This window comes from Mytilus trossulus, chromosome 1 (genome assembly GCF_036588685.1).
Source record: "Mytilus trossulus isolate FHL-02 chromosome 1, PNRI_Mtr1.1.1.hap1, whole genome shotgun sequence".
Taxonomy (NCBI): Eukaryota; Metazoa; Mollusca; class Bivalvia; order Mytilida; family Mytilidae; genus Mytilus; species Mytilus trossulus.
In genome coordinates, this window is record NC_086373.1 from 89,110,602 (window position 1) to 89,138,347 (window position 27,746).

The 27,746-nt window shown below is 31.6% G+C and overlaps 1 protein-coding gene across 2 annotated transcripts; it reads left to right on the top strand.

The window, feature by feature from the left end:
- LOC134689523 (uncharacterized) lies at positions 1-27,268 on the top strand. 2 transcript variants are annotated; one of them, XM_063549527.1, is made up of 15 exons: positions 1-124; positions 3,718-3,745; positions 8,136-8,256; positions 8,965-9,063; positions 10,267-10,364; positions 11,569-11,694; positions 14,040-14,114; positions 14,425-14,551; positions 15,539-15,796; positions 16,595-16,627; positions 17,370-17,452; positions 18,140-18,268; positions 19,497-19,571; positions 20,654-20,792; positions 26,498-27,268. In XM_063549527.1, the coding sequence occupies exons 3-15, from the start codon at positions 8,140-8,142 to the stop codon at positions 26,786-26,788; spliced, it is 1,650 nt and encodes a 549-aa protein (XP_063405597.1). In that variant the 5' UTR covers positions 1-124; positions 3,718-3,745; positions 8,136-8,139; the 3' UTR covers positions 26,789-27,268. The 2 variants fall into 2 exon arrangements, with proteins under 2 accessions (XP_063405597.1, XP_063405598.1); XM_063549528.1 differs by lacking the exon at positions 26,498-27,268 and adding an exon at positions 21,498-23,243.
- Positions 27,269-27,746: the final 478 nt, after the last annotated feature.

Below are 27,746 nucleotides of genomic sequence, written 5' to 3' on the forward strand. Positions count from 1 at the left end.
CAAGAATCTACCTGATTTACGTTCATGATACATATATTTTACGAGTGGTTGATTTTTCAACAAATACTGTGATATTTGTGTGTTTATTCAACACAGAAAACGCGGATTAAACTAAAACTTAAAAGTGAGTAATACACACATTGAACACCATGATTGTGAAACATTAGTAATACACAGCAATGACACATGTCTTTATACTTTGGTATCTATCAGACAGAGTACAACTTGGTTCGTGGTGTTGGCTGCCATGCTACCATTGAATCAATAACATCTATCATAGACAATATCAAACGTCGAGTAAGCACCGCTTTCGTCCTACCTTAATCAGGGGCTTCATAGAAACAGTTATATACATTTTTTATAAACCTTTTCGTTTTGTGCTGAACCTCGACCAATAATAGAAACATGCATACTACATCTAATTCAGAAACAGTCTCACCCTAAGGTTAGGTGACAGTTTTATCGATTTTGTACAATAACGATATGGCGTTAGTATATATATAGGGTAAGATAGACCGTCGTGATGTGTCTTGGGCGTTGACAAAATTAATGATTTGTATTAAATTTCAAGATATTTATTAAAAGGACTCTTAAAAGCGTCTACGGTCTAATACTTCTATTTACAAATCAAAACAGTTCATGCATTACAAACATAAACATGATGAACTGTATAACCTTTAACATTTTAATGTAGAGGCTAAAGTGACAAAATAAGTATGATATTCCAATCTATTCACTCAACAACACTTAAAAAAGAGTAGGTTTATATCAAAATGTGTGTGTGAATACATTTTTTTTTCCAGATTTATTATTTTATTATATAGCATTTTAGGTTCATCGGAAGACATTGATAAAAACGGTAATGTTTATACCACAAAATTAACCCTTGGGTATAGAAAAATGTTGCACCTACAAAGATTAAGGCATGACTGCAAATAGATCAATACGATTTAAATTTATTTTATTTTTCAAAAAAATAATTTCAGTTTGAGATGATTTTTTCAAGTCTGTAGTAGATTGTAAATGAAACCACCTGATTTTATATGTTCCACTATATAGTTTATTTTTTCCTCTATTGTCCAGATTGGGCAATACAATTCTTTGCAGTTTATAGAAGAGGGAAACATCTCATTAGTCCTTCTCAATGTATTATTGACACAATGTTCTGTGGGATCAAAAAGAATGACACTAAACACACAAAGAAAACTTATAATTTTTAAAAAAAATAGAGTGTATCAAAATCTTACCTATTTAGTTTATTCCATGTGCAAAACTTTTCCATTTGCACATGTTTGTCTGTTTTCTGAATAAATAGCATGGTTTCAAAAACTACTTAATTTGTCAATGGCTTTTGTGTGGTAAAAAAGGTAATTTTTTGCAAGTGTGTGACACAATCTTCCAAGAAAAGAGCAATTACAATGTCCTGGTAAAATTCACATTCTCTTTTGACCAGTATCAATTATAATCAGTCTCTCAATTCAATACTTTATTGAGACGAGCATATAGGTGTTATCCAAATACAGTTATATTAAAGTTTGTGTTGCCCCTTATGCTAAAATGGCTTTCATCTAAAAAATGAAATCTGAGTACTGCCAATCCTATGCATCTGAAATGCCTTTTTTTAAGGCAAAGCATGATCTACATTAATAACATTCAAATGCATTTTTATGTTTTAAAAGTTTAATAACTTGACTGAATGTAACAGACTGCTGTGCAGTACTTTTTGTCACTACAAAGGTACCAAAATAAAAAAAAAGTGGGGAAAGAGGTTTAAGAACTTTAAAACAGGTAATAATTGAAGTGAACTGTATTGATTAACATAGACAAAAGAGGAACAACAAATACCTGAAGGCAAACTTTATCTTAATTTTAAACTGTGTTACTAGGTAGACCATATCAAATGAAACCCAACTGTTTGTTAATTTTATCCTCTTGTGCCAAGTTCACAGCAAAATATAGTTAAGTTTTTAATTAAATTTCTTCATCATTAAATGTATATCAATTTCGTTTACCGAGAGCATGCTATGCCCGAAAACTTTTCAAGATAAACAGGTTTTTCTGTACTCATAGTACAGTTTGCGCTGAAAATGCAGCCGTTTTTGGTAAAGGGTCAACATGAACATTAAAACTGACACTAAAAGGGGGATTATTTAGGAGCTTCCAGAAATTAGAGAAAAAAAAACACGAAATATTATTTCACTTTTTTTAATACCTAATGCAAATGCAAAAGTGTAATACTAATTCGCTTTTATCAGCAAATTAGGTTCAATTTTGACAAAATAAGCTAGAAAATCGCTGATGAATTATTCACTATCAAGTGAATAATTCCACTTCATTGAATCCGTATTCATTTGATTGTTAATTTAAACCTTTCGATAGATATGTATTATGCATGTATTTAGGTTTTTCAAGTATGAACCCGAAAAGAAACAGTGAGTGTGAAACTATAGGGTCAACCATTAATGATTTGATCCACAAACACTCATTTTTATTAAGGTTAAAACTAAATGGCATCAATAGACTAAAACATACACGAAATGCAGATACATATTACCAAGTCGAGGTAGCGAAAACTGTTTCTGGTTGACTATATATATTTTGAAAATACGTTTTAGTGTGTTATAAATCAAATATGAGAATTTTGTCAAATAGGTGAATTGTTTTTGACAACAAGTGCCCATTTAGAATAATAACACAAGATTTCTTAGTTTTAATAATAAATGATGACTGATGCATTAACCATATATGATGTATGTACTGTATTGATACATTCATTCATTTATTTATTTTATGTATATGATGTGGAACACACAAACACAAGACATGTATATGTATATGCATGTACCTCTAGATATTTATGTGGATAAATTTCTGTAGAGGATTGGTATAAGGTGAATCAGTATGATGGTCTCGTTAGTCAAGAGTTTTTTTTTAAACATATATACAAACACATTTTAATTTTTGTTTATAATTAGTGGTAAATTTGTATTAAAAATACAACACGTTATCATATGCTGATTTTAATATGCAGAATCTTATAAAACAAATTAAGAAAGTGACAGTATCACAATGATGGACTGGTTTTAAGACCTTTTCATGAAAGCTTTTACAGGAAGCAATGGCAATCGATGAAAACCATTGTATTAATGACATTGTTTTAAACCTTAAAGGAAACAGAATAAAATATTTTAAATTTTGATAAAAACATATCTGAGATTTGGAAGAAAGCCTCTTGTTAGCTGAATGTTCCTGAATAGACATGGTCGTTTAACATTAATGGTTCTTTGATTTTGTCCAATCTTAATTATTTCACCTGACATTTTGAAGTGAAAAACACACAGGTTATATAAAAATTCCTAGAGAAAGCCTTGATATTTGTTGATAAGGATTATGCTAGCTAATATGAAGATTATTTACACAAAACACACCTTCCATCTCTTAATGTCAAAAATTTACGAGCAATAGGTATAGAAACTCTAAGAAAAGAGAGTGATGGATACCAAAGGGACAGTCAAGCTCATAGATCGAAAATAAACTGACAATGCCATGGTTAAAAAGAAGAAAGACAAATAAAAAGTTGATGGTATACAAGACACAACATAGAAAACGGAAAACTAGACAACACAAACCATACCAAAAACTGGGGATTAAACACAAAAAGACTCCATCATGTTAACATGATTTAAATGATATTAATAATCACAAATATTCCTACAGATATATGAATACAGTTGAACAGACTCAGGTAAGAACATAATTTTTTTCGCTACATTTGCATCAGTGCGGAATGAACTACCATAGAGCAGAAAACTATTTAAACTAATTTGCTAAACTTACTGTTACCGATAATGGTTGTTCATGCCAATGCAATGCCTACAAATAATTAATGCTTTTGTTTAGAGTGCTTTGCTGCTTATTGTGCTTTAATTGGATACTAGTGTCTGTTTTGATAACTGTAGTATGACATAACGAACCTTTCATGTCATTTATATCATATAATTTATTATGTATGCTTAATGTAATTATTTGCTTTGATTATGTAGCCATTGTGTGTGTTGTGTGTTTGCCTTGTTTTTAATATGCTAATCAACAATGTTGTGTTTGTTATAAGACGATTTAGAGCTGAAAAGAGCTTATTTTTTCTGTATACAAATATTCGTTCATAAATAAAGCTTTCCAACTTGTACTTCAGAATTTTTGGTTTGGAGATACATTTAGTTTATTAATATATATGCATGAGTACATAAATTTATACAAATTAACTGATATAGAACGCAACATACGAGGTGATGGATATGTTTGACACAAGGTGGCGGATTTGAAGCGGATAAAAGGCGACCAACGTAAGAAAATTAACTTTCTTTTCATTGTTTTGGAGTACAATGCAAGTCATTTTAGTGGTGTGCACGTGTGGTTTATAGAAGAAACTGTTGAGGTGACAGTACGACGAGGTTAAGGTGTTGGTGGTTCCAGGCAAATCTTTCACGGAGGTCTGCCAGGTGAATTTGCTTCATTTATTGGTGCATTAAGACATAGTCGTTACTTCTTCCTTATCATGATAGTAACTGAAAAGGAAAACAAATTATGTTCAGATAAAATACAAAATACCTTAAGAGCTTTTCTCGATTCCTAACATATTCTTGCACATATCTTAAAAACAATAAAATATTAGCTAATAAAATCTTTGTAATGAATCCCCATAAATGAGGTATTGTTTGAACTATAGGCAAATCTACCCTTGTTTTATTAATAAATGCCTCACACCCTCCACTGGCTCGAGACAAAAATTCACGAGCAACACATACCATTTCGATGAAAATATAGTTTACAAATAATAGATTTTCACTAAGAAACTGACATTTTGTTGAAAAGCTGTAATAGGTATTCATCTACATAAATCCTACGGGAACAAAAGTAGTTTCTTTTATCTTCAGACCTTAAACTTTCATATGGAATTTCAATCGTCAACATGAAAATCTGTGAGGAGGTGTCTGAAAACGCGAAGCACTGATCATGTCTGATTCTGTAAAATAGATTATGGTTCGGGTCCTCTGTGCAATATATTATTTGATGCGTACAATTCTCAAAAAAGAAATGTCACACGTTTTCTTACCTTGATCGTTATTTTTCAAAACTGCCACATCCTTGTAAAACATGTCCAAACCCCTCATGTGGCGTTTAACTCGATGTTTAGATCCTGGTATCTTTGATGAGTTTTACTTTATTTACAACCACTCGGTCGATGCAACAGCTGGTGGAGTTTTAATACCCCGAGTGTATCACCAGCCAAGTTGTCAGCACTTTTTTGTTGATATGACTTATCATTGATATAGTCCTAATTGTCAATTAACTTTAAACAAAACTTAAAAAAAAAATAAATAAGAAGGCTTTTCTACCTCAGGAATAGATTACCTCTGCTGTATTTAGCAAAACTTTTTTTTAAAAACCATTGTGATTTTTTTTTTATCCACAATGGTCTTCAACTTCGTACTTTATTTGGTCTTTATAATATTCTTTTGATTCGAACGTCACTGTAGATAAAAAGCGCGTCTAGCGTAAACAAAACAAACAACAATCCTGGTTTCCATGATGAGTTTATTTGGTTTATTTGATGTATATACATTTATGCACTCGGGCCTAAAAAAAGTCAGGTCGATAAAATAACCAATATCGACAGAAGAATATTAACAAAAACACAAATATCAGTCCACCAGGCACTATACAGAAAATTAAAAAAATGAGCACCATACAATGACCAAAAAAAAAAAGATTGACACAAAAGAATTTCTCACCTGTCTGCATACAATTATGAAAAAGAGACAATTAAGTCAAAGTCGCTGGACCATAATCTAGTGAACATGGCCCTAAAATGGTCGACAAACCGAGATATACAGACAACAATTTAACTTTATAGAAACTATCGTTCTATATTGTAAGTAGTTCCTATCAATTCTTATCTTAATCATAAAACTTAGCATTGAAAATTGCTAATTTATTTAAAGTCATTGGACCATGTCTTAGGGGTTTTGCATCAAAATAGGCGTCAAGCAATTTTCACACCATTAAGATGGCCACTGTTTTATTCAAGGTAGTTTTCATACTGTAAGACCAAATCAGTATAGGTAGCACTTGGTTCACAAACCTTAATCTTTTTTGGTTAGTTATTTGATATTCATTTATATTGTGTTCTGTTTACCTACTGTCTCATCAACAAATTTTACTACTAGCGTATAGGGGGTTATGTTCACGGGGTACACATTTTCGCTATTTTCGCGGATACAGTAAAAAATCGTCAAACTAAATTCCGCCAATTCAAAACGGCACTTGCAAAGGTATTGATAAAAGTTTTGAATCTGCCAAAATAATAACCGCCAAAATATTTCGTATACCTTATTCAATTTTTACACCCTCGAACAATTACCCTCTATACGGTATAAAATTTGGATATTTACATAAACATAAACACGGATATTTGGCTCATACCAAACAGAAACATATAAAGGGCCCAAAAATTACTGTGTAAAACAATTCAAAAGGGAAAGGTCTAATCTATATAAAAACCAGAAACGATAACACTTATGAACCACATCAACAAACGATAACCAATCAACCAAAACTTATCCAAGGGATTTAGTGTTTTAACGTCATGGAAAGTCTTCAATTCAATTTGGAGGAAGGCTCATACTAGAAGTGATGCGGAATGGCATGAAGTTAGTCCATGTCAAGCTCGTAAACTTGACAGAGCTAGTTGGTTTTGTAGCAGTTTGTGCATCATCGACGATCTTATTATTTCAAATGAAAATTAAAGCGGGGATATGGTTTGACATCATAGAGTCATATTAAAGACAGTGTACCTGTGGTCATTGGTTGACGAAATTAGATTATCCCATTGACTGGGAAAGATTAGGTGAACGTGTGTTTGTAACGACAACTGCTCACTACTTACTTATTATAGTATTCAAACTGTGGGGTCGGTCACCAAAGGTTCTTAACACATTTAACATGAAAATAAATCGAAAAATTTATCAGGAATAACTTTATGTTTTGATTTATATTACTGATATAAAACAAAGCATCGTGTTATTCCTGATTAGTTTTTTTCTAATTACTTTATGTAGGTGGTGAGAACCTTTTGTTACCCCACAGTGTAAGTGTCTTTAACAAGTACATAGTGAGCATCGGTCGTTACAGACATACGTTCACAGAATCTGCCCCAGAATATTTAAGATCGTAAATCTATGGCCAGAGCTACACTCTTTTGAATATGATTCTGTTAAATTTTTCCGTTTAGGCAAAGATATGGATAGACATCATATGTTTCTTCTCCCGTTAAAGCAAGGTTACCTATAATTCTTCACATCCAATTTATTTGAACTTTGCTGGATAGTTGTCGCAATGGTAATCATACCTCCCTTATGGATTTCTACTATTTTTATTTTTCTGCATTAGCAAGGATATGATTGATAGACATCCTTTTATTCATTCTTCTGTTTATGCGATGATAAAACATAATATTGTTCTTTTCTTATTCAAACGAAGATATGAGACATCATATATTTCTTAAATCGTTTAAGCAAGGAAATGTATAGATAAATGTAACCTTATCTTATCTCCCTTAAACAAGGATATGGATATGCATCCTTATTAAAAACAATTCTTTTAAGTGAGGATATGGAATCATTTTCAAAACAGCGTGGACAAGACCATTTCTTGGCGCGCTAAGGTTTTCAATTGACCTGGTCATATTAACGATCGTCTGTTATATCACTTGCCATATCGTTCCTGTTTAAGATATTAAAAACTGTGGGGCTAAACGTCTGAATCACTGTTATCGATAGCCAATGACAAACAAGTTAAAGGTAAATGATTCAGCATTATTACCAACATAAGTATTGCGGTTGACGACGCCGTTATAAAAATTATTCTAGATATATGTTTTATTGGTTTTCCTCCAGTGCATTCTACTACAATAGCTTCTTTCTTGAGATACTTGATGATATAAAATGTATATCATTATTAAGCTATTTCTATTTCTGTCCGTAGCTTAAGCAGTTCCAAATAATTAGATCTGATTATACTTTTAGAGATGTTGCAATACTACTTATTAATTATATTTCAATGCTTATACTTTGTAGAGAAATGGCAAGACGGCCGTGCCTTTCCTTATTCACCCTTTTTTGCGTTGTATCTGCTGCACTTCTAGCTGCCATATATTTCCCAATCGATTTTGGCAACAAGAAAGACGAAACAGCTAGTGTATGTATATTTTAAAGAAATTATATTAGTTCTTAAAATACAAGATCACAATTACTTTTACAGGAAATGTAAAGTATTTTTTTTTTATTGTTTAAGTCTGTACTAAAGTGGAGGCATGCAAACATTATGTATTTCTTTTCGTTAGCCCCATCGATCACAAAATAAAATATCTTCCTTGAATGTTACACCAAATTGGAAAATAATCATATGGTTGCTGTTTTTAAGAAACTTAGTTAAGAAATCGTCGTTATCCCATCCTCACACATCACTTGTTATGTGTTTTATGATAAAGTATATTACACGATAATTTCACATGGTAGTCTTCATATACTTGTAAAGTGAATTGATTGTTAGTTAGTTGTAATTGTTCCTCTGAAATGCTGGATACATGACCTTGACATCATACAGTGGATAGGTCAAGTCTTTAGTTTTAGAATATGTTCCACAGTAATGACACATGCTAATAATGTCAACACGATTGGATAGTTAATTTGAGAGATATTTGTCAATCTGAAATTGCCCATTTAGCTCTAACCTTATTTTCCTGTTCAAGATCTCAAGATTTATGTTTTGGTCGTTATCGTCATGTCATAAAAAACTTTTCGTTAAATTATAGAAAGTAAACAGAAAACGTTTACTTTCTTAGCTTTTCTTCATTTATCATTTAAATAAAATGATATAATATTTTGTTATATTCTTGTATTGTAGACATCCAACTTATTTGTTATAAAAAACGATGTACCAGGAGCAAAGCTGAATGAAGTTCGTACATATCCATTAAAAGGAGATAAACATTGTCTAGCTACAGTAAGAGCACTATTAATTAGTATATTGTCATCAATTTAAAAAGAGATACTCAGTTAATATCAAGGACTGAAGAAACATTGAGAGTGTATGCTAATCAAATAGCAACACAAAACACAAAAAAATACCATTTAAAAATTCTCAAAGTAACTACACCATAAACAACAAAAAAAATACCAACAAAAACCAACAAAAAAACCCAAGCATACTAAAAATAACAACCGCTGAAGAGGTCCTTAACTTGAGACAATAATATGAAAATGTGTCTGAATTAAACAACACGTTTTTAAATCTTGGAAATCACAACCCTCACATTTATTCTGTCAGAGAAAAAACAATGGAGACGAAGATATTCACTTATTTTTTCGTACATAGGGTATTACTTTGTTATTTGATGTATAACCCTCACTTATCTAACAGATATTCCGAATTTGTCAAACTGTTTTTTTGTTTTGTTTTTGTTTTGACAACTTGGTCTATTAAAGATCCGCTGCTGCACAAACTAGCGACTATAAGCATAAGATTTGATCCAGAAGAAACATTGCAAATTTTATGTTCTCGCACCCTTTTATTGTTCGAGATAAAGCTCAGTTTGATAATAAAAATATACATAGAACATACTGATCACACACTATACAAATGATTAAATGCAATTTTAAAAAAATGGCAATAGTGGTTTTGGTCTTTGAATTCGTTAAGCTTTCGCCAATAGGTTACTATACAAAAAAAAGAGGCAATGAATTTGTAGAAACTCAGGATAGAAAAAATGCTTTGAAACATAGAAACTACAAAAACAAAAGAAAGAACGAGCACTCTGAATCAGCTTTATTTAAACAATTGAGGTGAAGTTTAGTTTTTCAGATGAAATAACATTCCCTCTCGGCAACCAGTACCAGTCTCCTTGTGATAAAATAGAGGAAGGGTTTTTAAATCAGAAAAAGGGCAAATTGCAAACGTGATAATAAATGACTAACTAAGACCTAGATTGTGATAAAAAGTGTCTGATACTTTTTTTATACATGTAATAGCAAATAAAATGTGTTTAAATGAGATCACTTTATATATTTTACTAACGTCTCCGTTAAAACTTACTTAATTCATCGACAATAGATGATTGAATCAACTTTAGTCAGCATGCCGTGAATTAATGGCATATTGTGCTAGTCAGAAAGACTATTTGTAAGAATAAATTGTTTTTTCTTATAGGTAGAATCATATCTAGACAACAAAGGACAATTCATTATCCCATCAGAGGAACTGTTTTCTACACTACCAAACAATGTTATCGCATGTTTATATAAAAGGTTTGTGAAAGAATTTAACCAAATTATATTAGCATAACATTATAATGATTAAACTTATGCTCTTAAAAATATACATTCCGTTAAGCAATTATGTAAATAAGGTTAATATAAATTTAAGTAGTAGACAATGTATTACGTTCAAAACCTTGTTCGTAAAACTCAATAAGAGTAAACTCTATAGCGGTTTATGGTCCTATACCCTACTAAGAAATGCAACATTATCATCAAATCAAATATAAATAATTCGTGCCTCAATAAACAAATGGTCTAAGTAGTTCAGCTAATAGAAAAACATAGCTCAGCTACTGTATCGATAGCTTGTGAACGATGAAGTTGTGAGTTCGAGTTCCGCATGTTGCATCGTCAAATCTGAAATGACCAGAATTGTCCGTTTTCGTAACGAAGGTCGGTGGTTCTCTACGGACACTCCGGCATCATCCACCAATACAAATGTTCTGCTGCGAAACAACCACGGTGCTGAAAGTTGCATAAAACACCGATCAATCAACCAACTAAGTTTAGTCTCATTTGTCTTTATTACAGGATGTTGTTAAAATGCAAACGACACTGATACTCCATAGATGTAGATTAATTTGTTATAAACGGTCATTTTGATCTTCACATCATCTATAAAGTCTGAAAAAAAAATCAGTCATGTTCAATCTTCTAGTTAATTTTCAATCTTCTGGTTAATTTTCAATCTTACCCACTTTAATTCCGGTACTGTTCAGACAGTTATATTGCAGTAACATTCAATACTGTTTAGAAACCTTTCCATCAATTCAGTATGTTGTTGATGTGTATAGGTAAATAACATATGTTGATGATTCCTAACAGAGTCGGACTGTACCGATTTAAATTGGTTACCATGCAACAAGGAATGGTTATCAAGGATATTTGTTATATAGGATACTGCCGTTTGCAGAGACTACAAATGCGTATTGTCTCCCAACATGTATATCATATTTATTTGAATCAAATTAGATCAGAATGATTTGGTCAGCTTTTCAAAAAGTGTATCAACATGAAAAACCTTAATTTGTATACAGAATTTTCAACTGCTTATAAAAATATGACCATGAATTCATTTTTTGGACAATACATGTTATTATGTTAAGTGTTTCCAAAAATAAGTTCAACTACTTTCAACTTATATTTTAACCATATTTTCATGATCTTCATTTGCGTTATTGTTCAATTATAGATATGGGAGCACACTGCAGACATACTGTCCAATGCACAGCCGTCACGGAAGTGTTAAGGATGGATGGACTTTTTGTCAAAGTGGATGCTACACACCCAATGCAAATACAATGATATATGCTATCAGGTAAGGAAAGGAATAGGAAAATAAATAAAAAACTTTATACTATAAACTTATAAAATAATCCATGTACGGTGTTCTGTAGTTGTTTACATCCTTGTACTTTGGTCTTCAGCGGGTATTTGTCTGAATGACAATCCTACAATTCCGCTCTGTTTATATGTCTTCTTTGACTGTCCATGACGTTAATAAACTAAATCCGTATGATGTTTATCAGTTAATTTTAGTCTCAGATGCATGATTTTTTCATTATTAATCGGATTCAGCTTTCAGGGTTCCCTCAAATATTACTTTCGTGTTAATTTGACCTGTTAATACAGTGTGTAATACTTTTTTCTTATTTAATGTTTACTTATTGTGGGTTATATCTCGGCTATCTATTTTCAATATATACGTGTACCAGCTTTGTGTTTGGTAAGACTATAAAGTTTCCCCTTGGTTTCTTGTGATGAACAACCTAATTATGTTTTTTTTTTTAAATATTTCAGTATTCCTTTACTGTATACCTTACAGCAGAATTGTATTAATTTACTTGTGTACTTTATTTCATTTGGATGCGTTTTGTCCAAGATTATAATTGTGTTTCTGATATTGTTTAACATCCTACCCATAATTTTATAGATTTTGTATTTGCATTGTGTCTTAGATCAAATTTTTTGTTTACTGTAGTTAAGTTGTTTGTATTAATATGTCTCTTGATTGAGTAAGCCATTTCAATTGCTATTTTATATTGTGTCTTTCTATGTTGTGATGTTACACTATTGTTTCAGGTAAGGGTGAAGGTTGATACCTATTGAAACATTTGAACCCGCTGCATTTGTTTGCATCTGTCCTAAGTTAGTAACCTGGTGTTCAGTGTTTATCGTTTTCTTGATTTTTTATATAGATTAGACCGTTGGTTTTCCTGTTGAATAGTTTTATCCTAGTATTTTTTGGGCCCTTTATAGCTTGCTGTTCGGTGTGAACCAAGGCTCCGTGTTGAAGACCTTACTTTGACCTATATTGGTTAACTTTAACCAAGTTTGACTTGGATGGAGAATTGTCTCACTGGTACTCATAGCCACCTTCTTATATCTCTCCTTATTCAGGAAATCAACAGGGCAACAGAAGTATATGCACAGAATAGCTTTTTTTAAGCCAAACCAAGCAGGCCAAGTGAAGAGATTTAACCTCAATTTATGCCTCTTTTTAAAACACCCTCAAAATACGTTAAATTACCAACAGAAATAATCTGTTATGCTATTAATGTCACTCATAATCAATCTTTTGTATAAAAAACCCAACCAACACAAGAATGTTAGTTAAAGGGGTAAAATATGAGGCTATAAAGATCTGAATATCTACGATCCGACATGCAGGGGATTGAAACTTATCATTTCTGAGCTAATGTTTGTACCTGATGCAATTTAAAGTAATGGTATGATTATCAGCTTGCTGTTAAATCAGTTTTTTTTAAATACTCTGAACTTATATGTCATATGCTGCAGGTTAAAGAATGTAGGTTATAAAACTATGTTCATAAAAATTCGTTAGGGTTCTTTGGAATCCGGTGTTTCGCCTACTTTAGCTGTTAATTGCAGCACTTCGGTTTTGACATGAATATTAACAATGTGGGCATTTAAATAAATTTCCTGTTAGAAAACATTGAATTTTTCGAAAAACTAAGGATTTTCTTATCCCAGGCATAGATTACCTTAGCCGTATTTGGCACAACTTTTTGGAATTTTGGATCCTCAATGCTCTTCAACTTTGTACGTGTTTGGCTTTATAAATATTTTGATATGAGCGTCACTGATGAGTCTAATGTAGACAAACGCGCGTCTGGCGTACTAAATTATAATCCTGGTACCTTTGATAACTATATATTCTAGATAATAGCTTTTGATTATTAAAAAAGCCTCTGTCCCAGCTTGGTAAATATCCAGGATAGTTAAAGAAAGTTATTTAAATTTTAAAAACTTTAAACACAGAGTGAATATTTTTTTTCATGGCACAATAACTAAGTACTTTTTAGGTAAAATAATGAAAAAAATGGATTTCTTTTTTAACAAAAAAAATATCTTCTGGATACTATCTTATGATCATAAAGAAGTTTATGTCTAAGTTTGTTATAAATCCAGGATAATTTTATGGAAGTTATTCAAATTTTAAAACTTTAACCACAGAGTGAATATTTGTGGCCACCGCCAACTACGACGACGCCGACGACGGAATGTAGAAGCGCTTTGTCTCGCTTTTATGACTAAAGTCGAAAGCTCGACCAAAATGGATTTGCCAAAGTATTATCTTATGTTTCAAAATTTGATCGCTACTGTTGTGAATAGCTTTTAAAAAAAACCTTTTTGTTGCAGTTCAGTCAACGATGCGGTAAATGAGAAGAGTGTGAAACTGAAGCTTAATTCCAATGTAGAACGCTTCAGTATAAAGTATGTACAGACATTTATCAATTTAGTAATGCATGATTTATCAAATAGTCAAAAAGTAATTCACACTTTTTTTTAAAACATAGTAATGGTTTTATATGGCATTCAAATCATAACAGTTAAAAGGCAACATAAAAAAAACAAAAAAAAACGAAGTAAAATTGTTTACAATTAGAGGTTTCTTGCGGAGAAAATGTCTCTATTTTCTTGATTGTTAATTTGAAAATTAAAAGTTTTTTTTTCTTGAATTATGTTACTGATTGAACGAGTTTGGTTGTGATCATTTTCCAAAATTTATATGGTTTGTTTTCAGACAAAAGACCGGTTGGTCTCTTAGTAAACAGTTAGTAGTTTCAAAAAAAGTCAATGGATCAACAGGACAAAACACACAGACCGAGACAGATTTGACTAAACTTCTCGATAAAATCAAAACTAAAACGGTAAGAATTTTACATGAAATCTTATTGTGATGTAAGTTTTCCTGAATATGAAAGGATGTTATCGCAGTTAGAAATTCTAGGTTCAAATGCAACTTTAAACCTTTTAATAAAGAGAACACTAATAAACTAATCTGTATTATTACTTTCTTTCAATATTCAAGAATTTTGTGCCAAATTAAAAGTAAGGCAATAAAAGTGTTGTTATTTTAAGGGTTGGATTTGATAGCTATACTTAGATAGTTCTTAGGAAAAATTAGCATCCGCCCAAAAATATATATTTCATATCAATAAAAGACAATCGGTTAAGTGTAAATCTACAGAGCGCTATTGGTCTTATTAGGTCTAAGGACGTCTCACAATGCATCATACAGTTGGTCTCAAACAGTGCTATGCATTTAATCTTTACAGTTTCATATAGTTAGTCTCTTTCAGTCATATATAATTCGATACAGTCTCATATAGTTGATCTGATAAAGCGGTATGAAAAGCCTTACACAGGTTATCTCATAAGTCGCAAACATTATCATACATTTGGACGCATGCTTTCTCATATAATTGGTCTCATTCTCATAAAGTCTTCCACAATTTTGTTTCTTGCAGTCTCGTACAGTAAGTGTTATTCACTCTCTTATGGTTTGTCTTGCACGGTCTATGCTGTTGATCTCATACAATTGTGGGTTTCAAAGTCCAGCGCTGGATAATATGAAAATCCAGTACTGTTAAAATTAATCATTATCATATTCCTTCCTTTAAAAAATATCAGAATATATAATGTTGATAATTTTCACATGAATTCATTTGAACATTATCAGAATTTTAATGTTAATTATAATAATGGGTTTTGATGTTAAAAATATCCTCTTCCTTCCTTTTATCATAACGGTGGTTCTTCATGTTAAAATTTACCATATTTCGTCATTTGGAACTTTATCATGATCTTTGAAGTATTGATTATGATCGTTTATGTTGATATTTTACTTCTTTTAGGGAACAGAAGATGTACTTATTATCGATGCTGGTGGTATAACGAAACAAATCATGGATACAGTTTTAAAGTCCGCTGTTTTAGAAAAATTTCAACAAGTGTTAATACGGACGAACTACATGTCAGGAGGGAGCATAGACTATAAATCCGCCTTACGCCATTACAGGTCAATTTACGAAGAAGGATTTAGATTATTTTGGTCAAGAGAAGAATGGGGTTGTGCCCGGGGACTTCTAACTGGATGTCTTTATTTACATTTTGTAAGATTTTATTTCACAGATATCAAATTAATGAAAATCCGAGAATAGTACGATTATATAACCATTTACCGTTCAATAAAACATTTACCACAGTACTTAATACGTTACGTTTGATTCGAAATAAAAAAAATCGTGTGCAGAAATTAACGTTTACATTCTTTAATTTGTTTTTAAGGAACTTGTAACGTCAAGATAACAACTGTAAAAGTCCAAAGGAAATCTGAAACTATCACCAACAATGTAATTAATTAAAAAGATTTCTAAAATATAACCGACAATAGCAGCATGATATCCAAACGTATTACCGACATTTTTTGTTAATAAGACATTTGAATTAAATAATAACCGACAAAATTAAAAAAAGATATCTGGAAGTATAACCGACCATGTTTAAATGATATCTTTATTGAAGAAATAAATGACAAACACAACAAATCGAGACAAGTGAAACAATTTTGAAAATAAAGTTTTATTTGTGGAGGAGAGTAACTCTTGTCAATTCATTTAATCAGAAATTCAAGGTGTTCCATTTCTGTAATTTCAACTGTTGAAAACAAACTTCATAATCAGAAACCAATCGGTGCAAATAAATTATGCAGTCAGTCATAAAGATATTTTAAAGAAGGAATATCTTTAGTTTTTACATCTTTTTGTTTAGTTATATATTTAGGTGGTTAGATACACACACAAATGTAAATACGAATAAACAAAAATTTTCAAGATCGTAAAAAAGTTAAGTTTCATTGATTATAATGTGAGCTGAATTGTCTCTTCAGATTGCTCATTTATATGTTTTAGATGCACAAGGACTGCAGAGATTCCTCGAAAAAGGTTCGTTTCAAAATAATACTACCTTTAGAATGAGGTGAATAAGATTTGATTATAGATTTTTAATAAGATGAAAATAAAATCAAGGCAGTGCTCTATCGCTGACAGAAATAAATCGAATAAGACCCTTTGGTTGCATTACAAAATCTCTAATATGTTTGAGTGACACAAGAACTGGAATATACATCGATAGGGCAGCAACCTTACAATATTATCGAACCACAAAAATGTAGCATACAAGTAAATAATTGACAACAACAATATACAAGTAGCATTTAATAATAAATCCTTCTTAACATTACAACGTATTTCAAAACACTTTTACAGTTTATAACTTAAAATTTTAGTTTTCGAAATGATAAGGACTTTCTACCTCAGGAATACTAGCATATTACTTTAAGTGTATATGGAAAAACTTCTAGAAATTTAAAATCCTCAATGCATTTCAACATTTAGTTTCCATATTGTAAAATATACGACTGCAACTCTCTTAGGAAAACATTTAATGACCCGAGAATGATCAGTTAAATATGATGCTGACAATTATACCATTGTGCATTTTCGTTTTAATTTCTTATACAAGCAATGAATGAAGTCAGTCTGGACTTGCAGAGTTTATTTCTGGTCTAAAGTAGTTGCTGTTTGCTTATTTGAAATCTATTGTTACAATTATCATTAATCCAGTAATGCAATAATTTGGTTATTAAATAATTGATATTTTTTTATTTTGATGGAATGTTTGCAGATGGATGATACACATTTAACAATTCCAGATGAGTCTACACTAAATACATATGATAATGCTACAATAACGGACTTATACACAAGGTAATACAAATTTCGTATTTCTTCACATGTTCTCCTTATTGTTTCTAATAAATGGCACGATAGTTTTGATGATACCAGTTCTGGTAATATAAGTATATAGATTCTTACATTGGTACCAAGGAATTATCACCTCGTGGTTGACGCATTTCATATCAACATGTAGGTATAGTCTGTGTTATTGATAATAAAACTTTAATAACTTTGTCAAACCTTTGTCGCCGCGAGGTTTTGCAAATCTGGGACAGAGCTTTTCAGAATGGGGAAATGGCACTATGAGTAAAGCATATTTTCCCTTCTTTTTTGTATATTACTGATTCACAGACCTAATTTCAAGCCGTACATAACTTTACACTAGCACATTGATGATATCACTTGCTCCTGAACCTACGTAATTGACATCAGGCGTAGGTTTGCATGCTGGTCTATTTATGCCCTGTAAGGATTTTTTTAGTTGAACTGAGCAAATGTTAGCTCTCGAACACTCCGTGTTAAAAAATCATGATTCATTTTCTGATATAAGATTAAATTTTGTTAATCAACATTAAAGAACTATTTCATTAAAGCAACATTGCCTTAAATACATTCTTATCAATAATTATTTTAATGTTTAATTAAACTGAAATTAAATATTTTTCTTCCTTTTTAAATTTTCATCTGATATATAATCCAATTTATTTTGTGTATTAGATACTTAACATCACTCCAGATTCACTGTACCCAAGTAATACGACCTGGAATACTTAAAGATGGTGGATGGAACGTTTGTCATGATGCTAAATATAGACCACCTGTAAATTGTCTTGTATATGACTTTGGGTGAGTATGTTTAATTTGGTTTTTATATAAACCGAGGCAACACAGTAGAGCTATATGTCTTTGAGTAGGTGTGTTTAATTTGATAATTTTCATTAAATAAAGGCAACAGTAGTATACCGCTGTTCGAAACTCATAAATCGATAAAAAAAATATCCGGTAACAAACTGAGGGAAACGTATCAAATATAAGAGGAGAACAACGACACAATAATAAAATGTAGCACACACAGAAATGAACTAAGCATTAGAAAATACATTACTTTGGGACAGAAAAGTACCGTGACACGTCTTATAGTAATGTGAATTCACACTCAAATATAAGAGAAAAACGACACAACATCAGCACAACGTTCAAATGAACCGCACACAGAAACAAACTATAATATAATAATGGCTATATTCCTGACTTGGGACAGGACCGAAACACAGCAGAGCTTTTGTATACATGACCAAGAAATGATAGCAAACTTGTTTTGTATTAGGTATTTCAACTATTACGTTTTAAGGTACCGAAAACTATTTCTGACATTTATCTTGTATAAATTAACGCAATACAATGCTTCTAAATATTTCACAAATTTAAGGTGTTTGCATGCATCTGGTCTAATAGCTTTCACTTTCACTGGGTCGATGCCTCTGCTGGTGGACGTTTCTTCCTCGAGGGTATCAGCAGCCCAGTAGTCAGCACTTCGGTGTTGACATGCATATCAATTATGTGGTCATATTTATAAATTTCCTGTTTACAAAACTTTGAATTTTTCGAAAAACTAAGGATTTTCTAATCCCATGCATCGATTACCTAAGCCGTATTTGGCACAACATTTTGGAATTTTGGATCCCCAGTGCTCTTCAACTTTGTATTTGTTTGGTTTATAACTATTTTGATATGAACGTCACTGAAAGTCTTATATAGACGAAACGCGCGTCTGGCGTACTAAATTATAATCCTGGTACCTTTGATAACTATAATCATGCCCTAGCTCGTATGGCACTCAAGTTTGTGCTTCAAGTACAGACACGGACATAATCATTTAAGAAGTCTAATATCTAAAACAATCAAATTATGTAGAAAAATCAACGACTAAAAAAATGAAATATATGGCAGGTATGATACACAATAATGCATTTCTTACTATTTTAGAATTGGAAGTGATTTCTTCCTTACTATTTCAGGATTGGAAATGATTTCTTACTATTTCAGGATTGGAAATAATTTCTTACTATTTTAGGATTGGAAATGATTTCGTTTTTGATGATGACATGACGAAGATATATGGTTGTGAAGTTCATGGTTTCGATCCAACGTATGTATATTAACGATTTAATGTTAATTATTTTTGAAACCTGTTGCGACTTAGTTAAATAGTTATAGAATTATGCGATTTCTTAGACGAAATCAATTGAAGATCAACATAGATATAATAGTGACTTGACAACCAGGATCGGTTACATAAGGTAGACATACGGAGAAAAATATGTTACATGCAATTCATTGTTTGAATTCTAATTTTTTCAAAAGGTATAAGATTTGGATGCTTCATGCTTTGTATATAAAAGACAGACGAAAGATGCGAGACAGTCAAACTCATTAATCGAAAATAAACTAACAACGCCATGACTAAAAAACACAGAAAACTAAAGAAAAACAACACGAACCTCACCAAAAACTAGGGAGAATGCTCTGGAAAGATAGGCAGATCCTGCTCCACATGTGGTCCCCGTCGTGTTGCTAATATAATAACAAATCCGGTAAATAGTCTTATTCGGTAGGTCACATTCATAAAAGGGAAGGGGTTTGTAGTTACGACGTAAGGAGCATATCCGATATCATTTGTGAAACGGTTATTCCATAACGGTCAACCAACTCGTGATGGCGTCCATAAAAAATACGAAGGAATGTCTTATGTTGTGAAGTTTCTGTCCATTGTCCGTTACTCCCTTTTCATGGTTCAGTGACTATTGTAAAAAGATAAGATTATTGTCTTATTAATGTCTCTCTTATTATGAGTAATATGATAACTATATTTGGAAGGTTCGTACCTTCCTATTAGGTATTTTTGACCTGATCTCGAGGGGTTATGAGATCCTGAAAGTTGATAGTTGTAGAAAAACTGTATGTTTAGAACTATTAAAATGACCTCATTTCCATAATACATTTTCAGTTTTAAGTGTATATGGATTGGTCATGGTAGAATAAGCATAGTCATATATAAGACGGCAAATTTTCAACTTTTTAAGTAAGAAATTTTAAAATGAAAATTACCCAGTCCAGTGTTCCAATAAATCAGTCCACTTGTAAACAAGTAAGAGACGAAAGCTTTCAATACAATTTGATTTTTTTATATATTCCTTTTTTCATATGCATCGCACTTCGTTTGTATTTAAGCATGAAAATGAAATCAAGGAGAAGATCTGAAAAAGCTTGGTTCCACGATGTTGGTATTGGAGAAGTTGAATATACAAGACGTAACAAATTTAAGATGTCTACATTCCAAAATATAAGTAAAGCTCTTGGTCATGAAAATGTAAGTATAAGTTTTGTACTGATAGGCATAATCTTACTAAGGAATACTTAAAACTAATTTTGTGGTGAAAGATATTTGATTTAACCAATTGCCAATTTCATATATACTTTTATGTCTCACAAAATTCCGAAGATCATTTACTAGGAATTGTGCTCTTCAAAGTGTGATTGTTTGTTTGCAAACATTTCAAGTTTTGGCAATAAAACCAGTAATCCAGCTAGTAAAGCGATTCATAATACGGAGTCAGTTAAATGGCTGTTTGTTTTTGTTCTTTGACTAAACATTGCATCTTTCTTATATGAAAATTATTAACTACCGTTTAAAATAGTTATTCATTCCATGGTGGATTATATGCTCTAAAACATTTGATATTATTGGCCTCCAAGATTGTCGCAATATAAGTTTCAGCAAACAATTTGCTTGTACTCACTGCATAATTGTCATACTGACCTTGTCATTTCGGTGGATTCCTTTTTAAACAATTTTATTTGTACTTCAGCTTCTTATCCATACAGAAGTTCAACTGCCAGTCCCTTATTCGGGAAGATCACCAGTGGCTAATTTTATCATTTACGTGTTTCCATATACGAAAAATTGGTGTAGATTTTTATTAGAAGTTTCTGATAAATATTTGATTGTCCTTTGATTGTTTTTTTCATTTACGTGTAACTTTATCTATTTTAGTAATAACTATGTCTATTTCAGAGAAAAATGAATATTATTAAAATGGACATTGAAAAATCTGAATGGGTCAGTATGCCAGTTATGATCAAGCAAGGATATTTCAAAGATGTAAAACAGTTTCTTATTGAATTCCATGCGTATCCTGCTGTGTCCTATCTTTCGCAATTGAAAGCATTATATGATATAGGATTTAGGATTTTTTGGTACCACAGAAATCCATTTTGGAAAAATTTGTTTGTTCACAATCATACTCAACATTCTGCTTGCTACGAAGTTCATATGATGAAAGTTGATGTGTAAAATCATACTGGCATGGATAACGAATATTTGATTGACATAAAAAGAATCATTCCAATATGTAAGGTGTTCTACAGCACATCTAAACAACAGGAATGCATGAGTCGAATTCAAATGAATAGACTGGCATGTAGCTGAAATGTTTTTATTAATGTTATTCTTTTTAATTTTAAATAACATTTTTCATGGTAATATATATATTTTTTTTATAAAAAAATCTATTTGGTAAATCATGCGATGTAAAAAAAAGGGTCCTGTACAATTATTATCGTTTTTATTTTTAGAAAAACCTAGCGAAAGCCAGAATGCTAGTCTTATACTCCTGATTCCTCCTTTTTATATATTAACACGGAAAATGTCGAGGAACTCTAGTCTTATATCAATTCATAAAAGATACCAGGCTAAAAATTGTGTACGCTGGACGAGTCGTCTGCAGATGGCTCTTCAGGTACGCTCGAACAATAAGTAAGAAGCGTAAAATTAAACGTTTAGAGCATTAAGTACAAGCAAATCCCCAAGGTTTTAAAATAAACAGATAAGAGATAAACTGGGTTAGAAAAGTATTTAGTATTCTAAAACAAAATAAAGCGATCAATATGGTAATCCATTTTTTGTTGATAATTTTTTTTTTCTGCATCTCAAGTTTTCTTTTTTTCATAAATTTTCTATTATATTAATAGTAACTTATATAATAAGAAAATATTCTATCTCTATATTTTGTTGATCATCAAATGTTATTGTTATGAAGTTAAAAAAAGTTCGACATTTACCGTATATATTTATATAATCATTCAACATTGGTACCTGATAATATAGATGAAATTATTTCTTGTTATTCTGTGGTTTACATGTCGAAATCGACTATTATGTTATTTATGAATGTCTTTTTTTGTCATGGAACATCTTAAATTCATTTGTACTGTATTCCTGTCACGTAAAGTAGTCAATTACACAGTATCTAAACATAGCTGTATAAGCTGGAGGTTTTGCTAGCCAGAAATAATTAGTTTATATGTACTTTCATTTGTGTTTTTTGTTTTACTTCAGTGTTCCTGTTGTTCCGTTGTATTCCTCTTTAAGTAGATGTGATTCTCTTGGGTTTAGATGCTGTCCGAATTTATTTTCTCTTAGTCGATTTATGTCTTTTTAACAGCGGTTTACTACTGTTGCCTTATTCAATCGTCACCACGATTCTCATTTAGAAGTAACAGATCCGACAGCACACCATAATTTCGGAGTCTCTGTTTGTCATACAGCTCACGAAGAATTTATACATTCCCTTTTACTGAATAGACATTGTGTCATTTTCATCTCTTAATGAAGCAAAAATTCTGAGTTTTGTAAAGTGATAACAAAATGCTAATTGGTAAACAAAAGGTTCTAAATATTGTTTTACCAACACATACATGCAATTTGACTTCTTTTTTGTTTCATTACAATTGTTTTGTTTAATTTAATTCATGAAAAACATTGAAAAAAAAGTCTACTCGACTTACCTAAAGACTTGTGTCATACTAATAGGAACAGATTATGATGAATACATTTTTATTTTTTATTTTTTTTATCAAAATAGTACTTTGCGAAGGAATTGAGAAGAAAGTTATATTTACATTTTTACAATAAAATTATCGAACATGTCTCGGACCTTCGTTTTCTTTTTTAAAGTTCTTAACATTTGAAACTGAATGATTCACAAATATCCTGGTATTAAATGGTTCACAAATATACTGGAATTAAAAGACATTTTTCTTCTGTACTATATTTGTGCACATAGACACTGCTTATTTTATCTGGTTATAAAACATGATTACAAAGATTGATTTGGAGGCACATAAATGTGATGGCTGCGTGTTTCGGTACCTCCTTAACAATAAGAAAGTTGCGATAATTTTATACATATTCTGGTAGCACATGTGTATTAATAAAATGTCAAACAGCATATTTTGCAGATAAATGGCATATTTTAACTGACATTTGTTACATAAAGTCGAGGAATGGATGATCAAAGTTTCCCGATATATAGACTGCTCAAATTATCTTTATCGGAAAAGGTTTTACATTAGCTATCTACATTGCCTAGAAGTATGGGGGTTTAAAACTCACAAAACATTTGAACTCCGCATAAATTTGGCGCCTGTCAGAAGCCTCTGGCCTTTAATAGCTTTGTATGATTTTTATGTTGTGTCATATTGTGTCATGTGTTCTTATGTTTGTCTAATTATCTTTTTCATTTTTAGCCAGGCATTGTCGGTTAATTTCGATTTATAAGTTTGACTGTCCCTTTAGTATCTTTCGTCCCTCTTTCAGCCTTATATGAATATAAATTTTAATTCATATTAGTTTCAGAGTTTAGTATTTCCATTTTCACTGATCTATATATAAAAAAAAATTATTGTATGATTACTAATGAGACACCTCTCCACAATAGATCAAATGACACGGAAATTAACAATGGTAGGTCAACGTTTGCCGTCAACAATGAGCAAAGCATATATCGTATAATCAGCTATAAAAGGCCCCAAAATGACAAATGTAAAACAATTCAAAAGAGAAAACTAACTGCTTATGTATTAAAAATAAAATATGATAGAAAACAAATATGTAACACATCAACAAACGACAATCACTGAATTACAGGCTCCTGATTTGAGACAGGTTTGATTAAAGGTCACATGAATATGGATTCAAAGAACACTAATTATTTACTTGCAAGTGAATAATTCATCAGCGATGGGTTTTTTTTCATTTTTTTTTCATCATATTTCATTTTTAGCTCACCCGGCCCAAAGGGCCAAGTGAGCTTTTCCCATCACTTGGCATCCGTCGTCCGTCGTCGTTAACTTTTACAAAAATCTTCTCTTCTGAAACTACAGGGCCAAACTAAACCAAACTTGGCCACAATCATCATTGGGTTATCTAATTTAAAAAATGTGTGGCGTGACCCGGCCAACCAACCAAGATGGCCGCCATGACTAAAAATAGAACATAGGGGTAATATGCAGTTTTTGGCTTATAACTCAAAAACCAAAGCATTAAGAGCAAATATGACCGGGGTAAAATTGTTTATCAGGTGAAGATCTATCTGCCCTGAGTTTTTCAGTTGAATCCGACAACCCGTTCTGCGTATTATAGAATTATTAAACTAGAGGCTCTAAAGAGCCTGTGTCGCTCACCTTGGTCTATGTGCATATTAAACAAAGGACACAAATGGATTCATGACAAAATTGTATTTTGGTGATGGTGATGTGTTTGAAGTTCTTACTTTACTGAACGTTCTTGCTTCTTACAATTATATCTATAATGAACCTTGCCCATTAGTAACAGAGAAAAATATTTGGTAAAAATTTACATAAATTTACCGAATTAATGAAAATTGTTAAAAATTGACTATAAAGGGCAATAACTCCTTAAGGGGTCAATTGACCATTTAGGTCATGTTGACTTATTTGTAGATCTTACTTTGCTGAACATTATTGCTGTTTACAGTTTATCTCTATCTATAATAGTATTCAAGATAATAACCAAAAACGGCAAAATTTCTTTAAAAATTACCAATTGGAGGGCAGCAAGCCAACAACCGATTGTCCAATTCATCTGAAAATTTCAGGACAGATAGATATTGACCTGATAAACATTTTTATCCCATGTCAAATTTTCTCAAAATGCTTTGGTTTTTGAGTTATAAGCCAAAAACTGCATTTTACCCCTATGTTCTATTTTTAGCCGTGGCGGCCATCTTGGTTGGTTGACTGGGTCACGCCACACATTTTTTAAACTAAATACCCCAAAGATGATTGTGGCCAAGTTTGGATTAATTTGGCTCAGTAGTTTCAGAGGAGAAGATTTTTGTAAAAGATTACTTAGATTTATGAAAAATGGTTAAACATTGACTATAAAGGGCAATAACTCCTAAAGGGGTCAACTGACCATTTCGGTGATGTTGACTTATTTGTAAATCTAACTTTGCTGAACATTATTACTGTTTACAGTTTATCTCTATCTATAATAATATTCAAGATAATAACCAAAAACAGCAAAATTTCCTCAAAATTACCAATTCAGGGGCAGCAACCCAACAACAGGTTAACCGATTCATCTGAAAATTTCAGGGCAGATAGATCTTGACCTGATAAACATTTTTATCCTGTCAGATTTCCTCTAAATGCTTTGGTTTTTGAGTTATAAGCCAAAAACTGCATTTTACCCCTATGTTCTATTTTTAGCCGTGGCGGCCATCTTGGTTGGATGACCGGGTCACGCCACACATTTTCTAAACTAGATACCCCAATGATGATTGTGGCCAAGTTTGGTTTGATTTGGCCCAGTAGTTTCAGAGGAGAAGATTTTTGTAAAAGCTAACGCCGGACGACGACGGACGCCGGACGACGGACGCCGGACGCCAAGTGATGAGAAAAGCTCACCTGGCCCAAAGGGGCCAGGTGAGCTAAAAAAGCAAACTCTTACCACATGTTGAAATGCCTGTCCAATTGTCAGGAACTTTCTCAATGGCTCGCCGTTATCATACGGTATGATTCTCATATAGGATGATTTGGCATTAATGGCTATCTTTGATAGCTCAGTTGAATTGATTCACATGCAATTAAACGCTTGACATAACATGGACTATTTTCTATTGTTGAAGTCCCAATATTTGCATTTACATTTTTCTGGATAATTTGTTTTGGCATTTGTCGCTTTTTAACATCTTTTGTTATCTATTTCAGAGTATAATGCATATTATTAAAATGGATATTGAAGGCTCTGAATGGGTCAGTATGCCAGTTATGATCAAGCAAGGATATTTTGAAGATGTAACAATGCTACTTATTGAATTTCATGCGACTCCTGCTGTGTCCTTTCTATTGCAATTAAAATCATTATATGATATAGGATTTCGGATTTATTGGTACCATAGAAATCCTTTTTGGAGAAATTTGTTTGACCACAATCTAACTCAACACTCTGTTTGCTACGAGATTCATATGATGAAGGTTGATGTATCAAAAAGAAACTGACATGTATGAAAAACATTTGATTTGACATATCAGCAATCATTCCACTGCAAATGGTTTTCTTGTTAAAATATGCCTTACTTTAGTGATCATCAAATTTTTAACGTGTCCGTTAAGAAATTTTGTTTTTGTTTTTTTATTCAAATATTTGGTATATATAAGAATGTTCAAATTAGCATTAAAGTTAAAACTATTTGTTATATATAGGTGGTATGGCTATACAAACGTAATCGGATTTGTTTATTCAGACTCATTTTTGTCTTCATATCATTTTTTATTTCGCTGCAGTCTTTTGACTGATAGCAGATGTTTTGCATTTAAATGTTTTCTAAAATAAATAGAGAAGGCTGATAATATCCTTTCTCATATTGAAAAAAATACATGGTACTATAGAGAAAAGAAGAATTAAAAAACTGTTATTTATTTGATACAAATATGCCAGTTTTTATATTTCAGAGATTCTCGCGTAAACGACAAAAAAAACAAACGTTTTGGACGAGTATTTTGAGTGTTTTATATTAAATCAAAAAGCTTTGGTTAGTGTGTGTGTTTTTTTTTTATGTAATTGTCTTCAAGATATGTTAATTGTTTGCTTACAACTCTTTATCAATTGCTCCTTATGTTGCATTCACTTAAATGCGTGTTTATTTATTAATTCGAAATGACAATATTATTATCTAAATGAATATTCAAAGGATAAATAATGACTTCAAATATAACAGCATACCAAACACAACATATGGATGCATAGACAATGCAACTGAGCTAGATCCATAAATGCATTTGTATTGAAATTAATCTGTGTATCTGTGGTATCTTTTATCATTGTTACCAAATGTAAGTTGTTTAGTGAGAGTGTCAACATATATTTGTTCCGTCAGAAGAATATAAAATGTATAGGTCCATTAAACATCATTGGTTGAAAATTTTCAAGATTAATTGCATTGACAAATAATAGTAC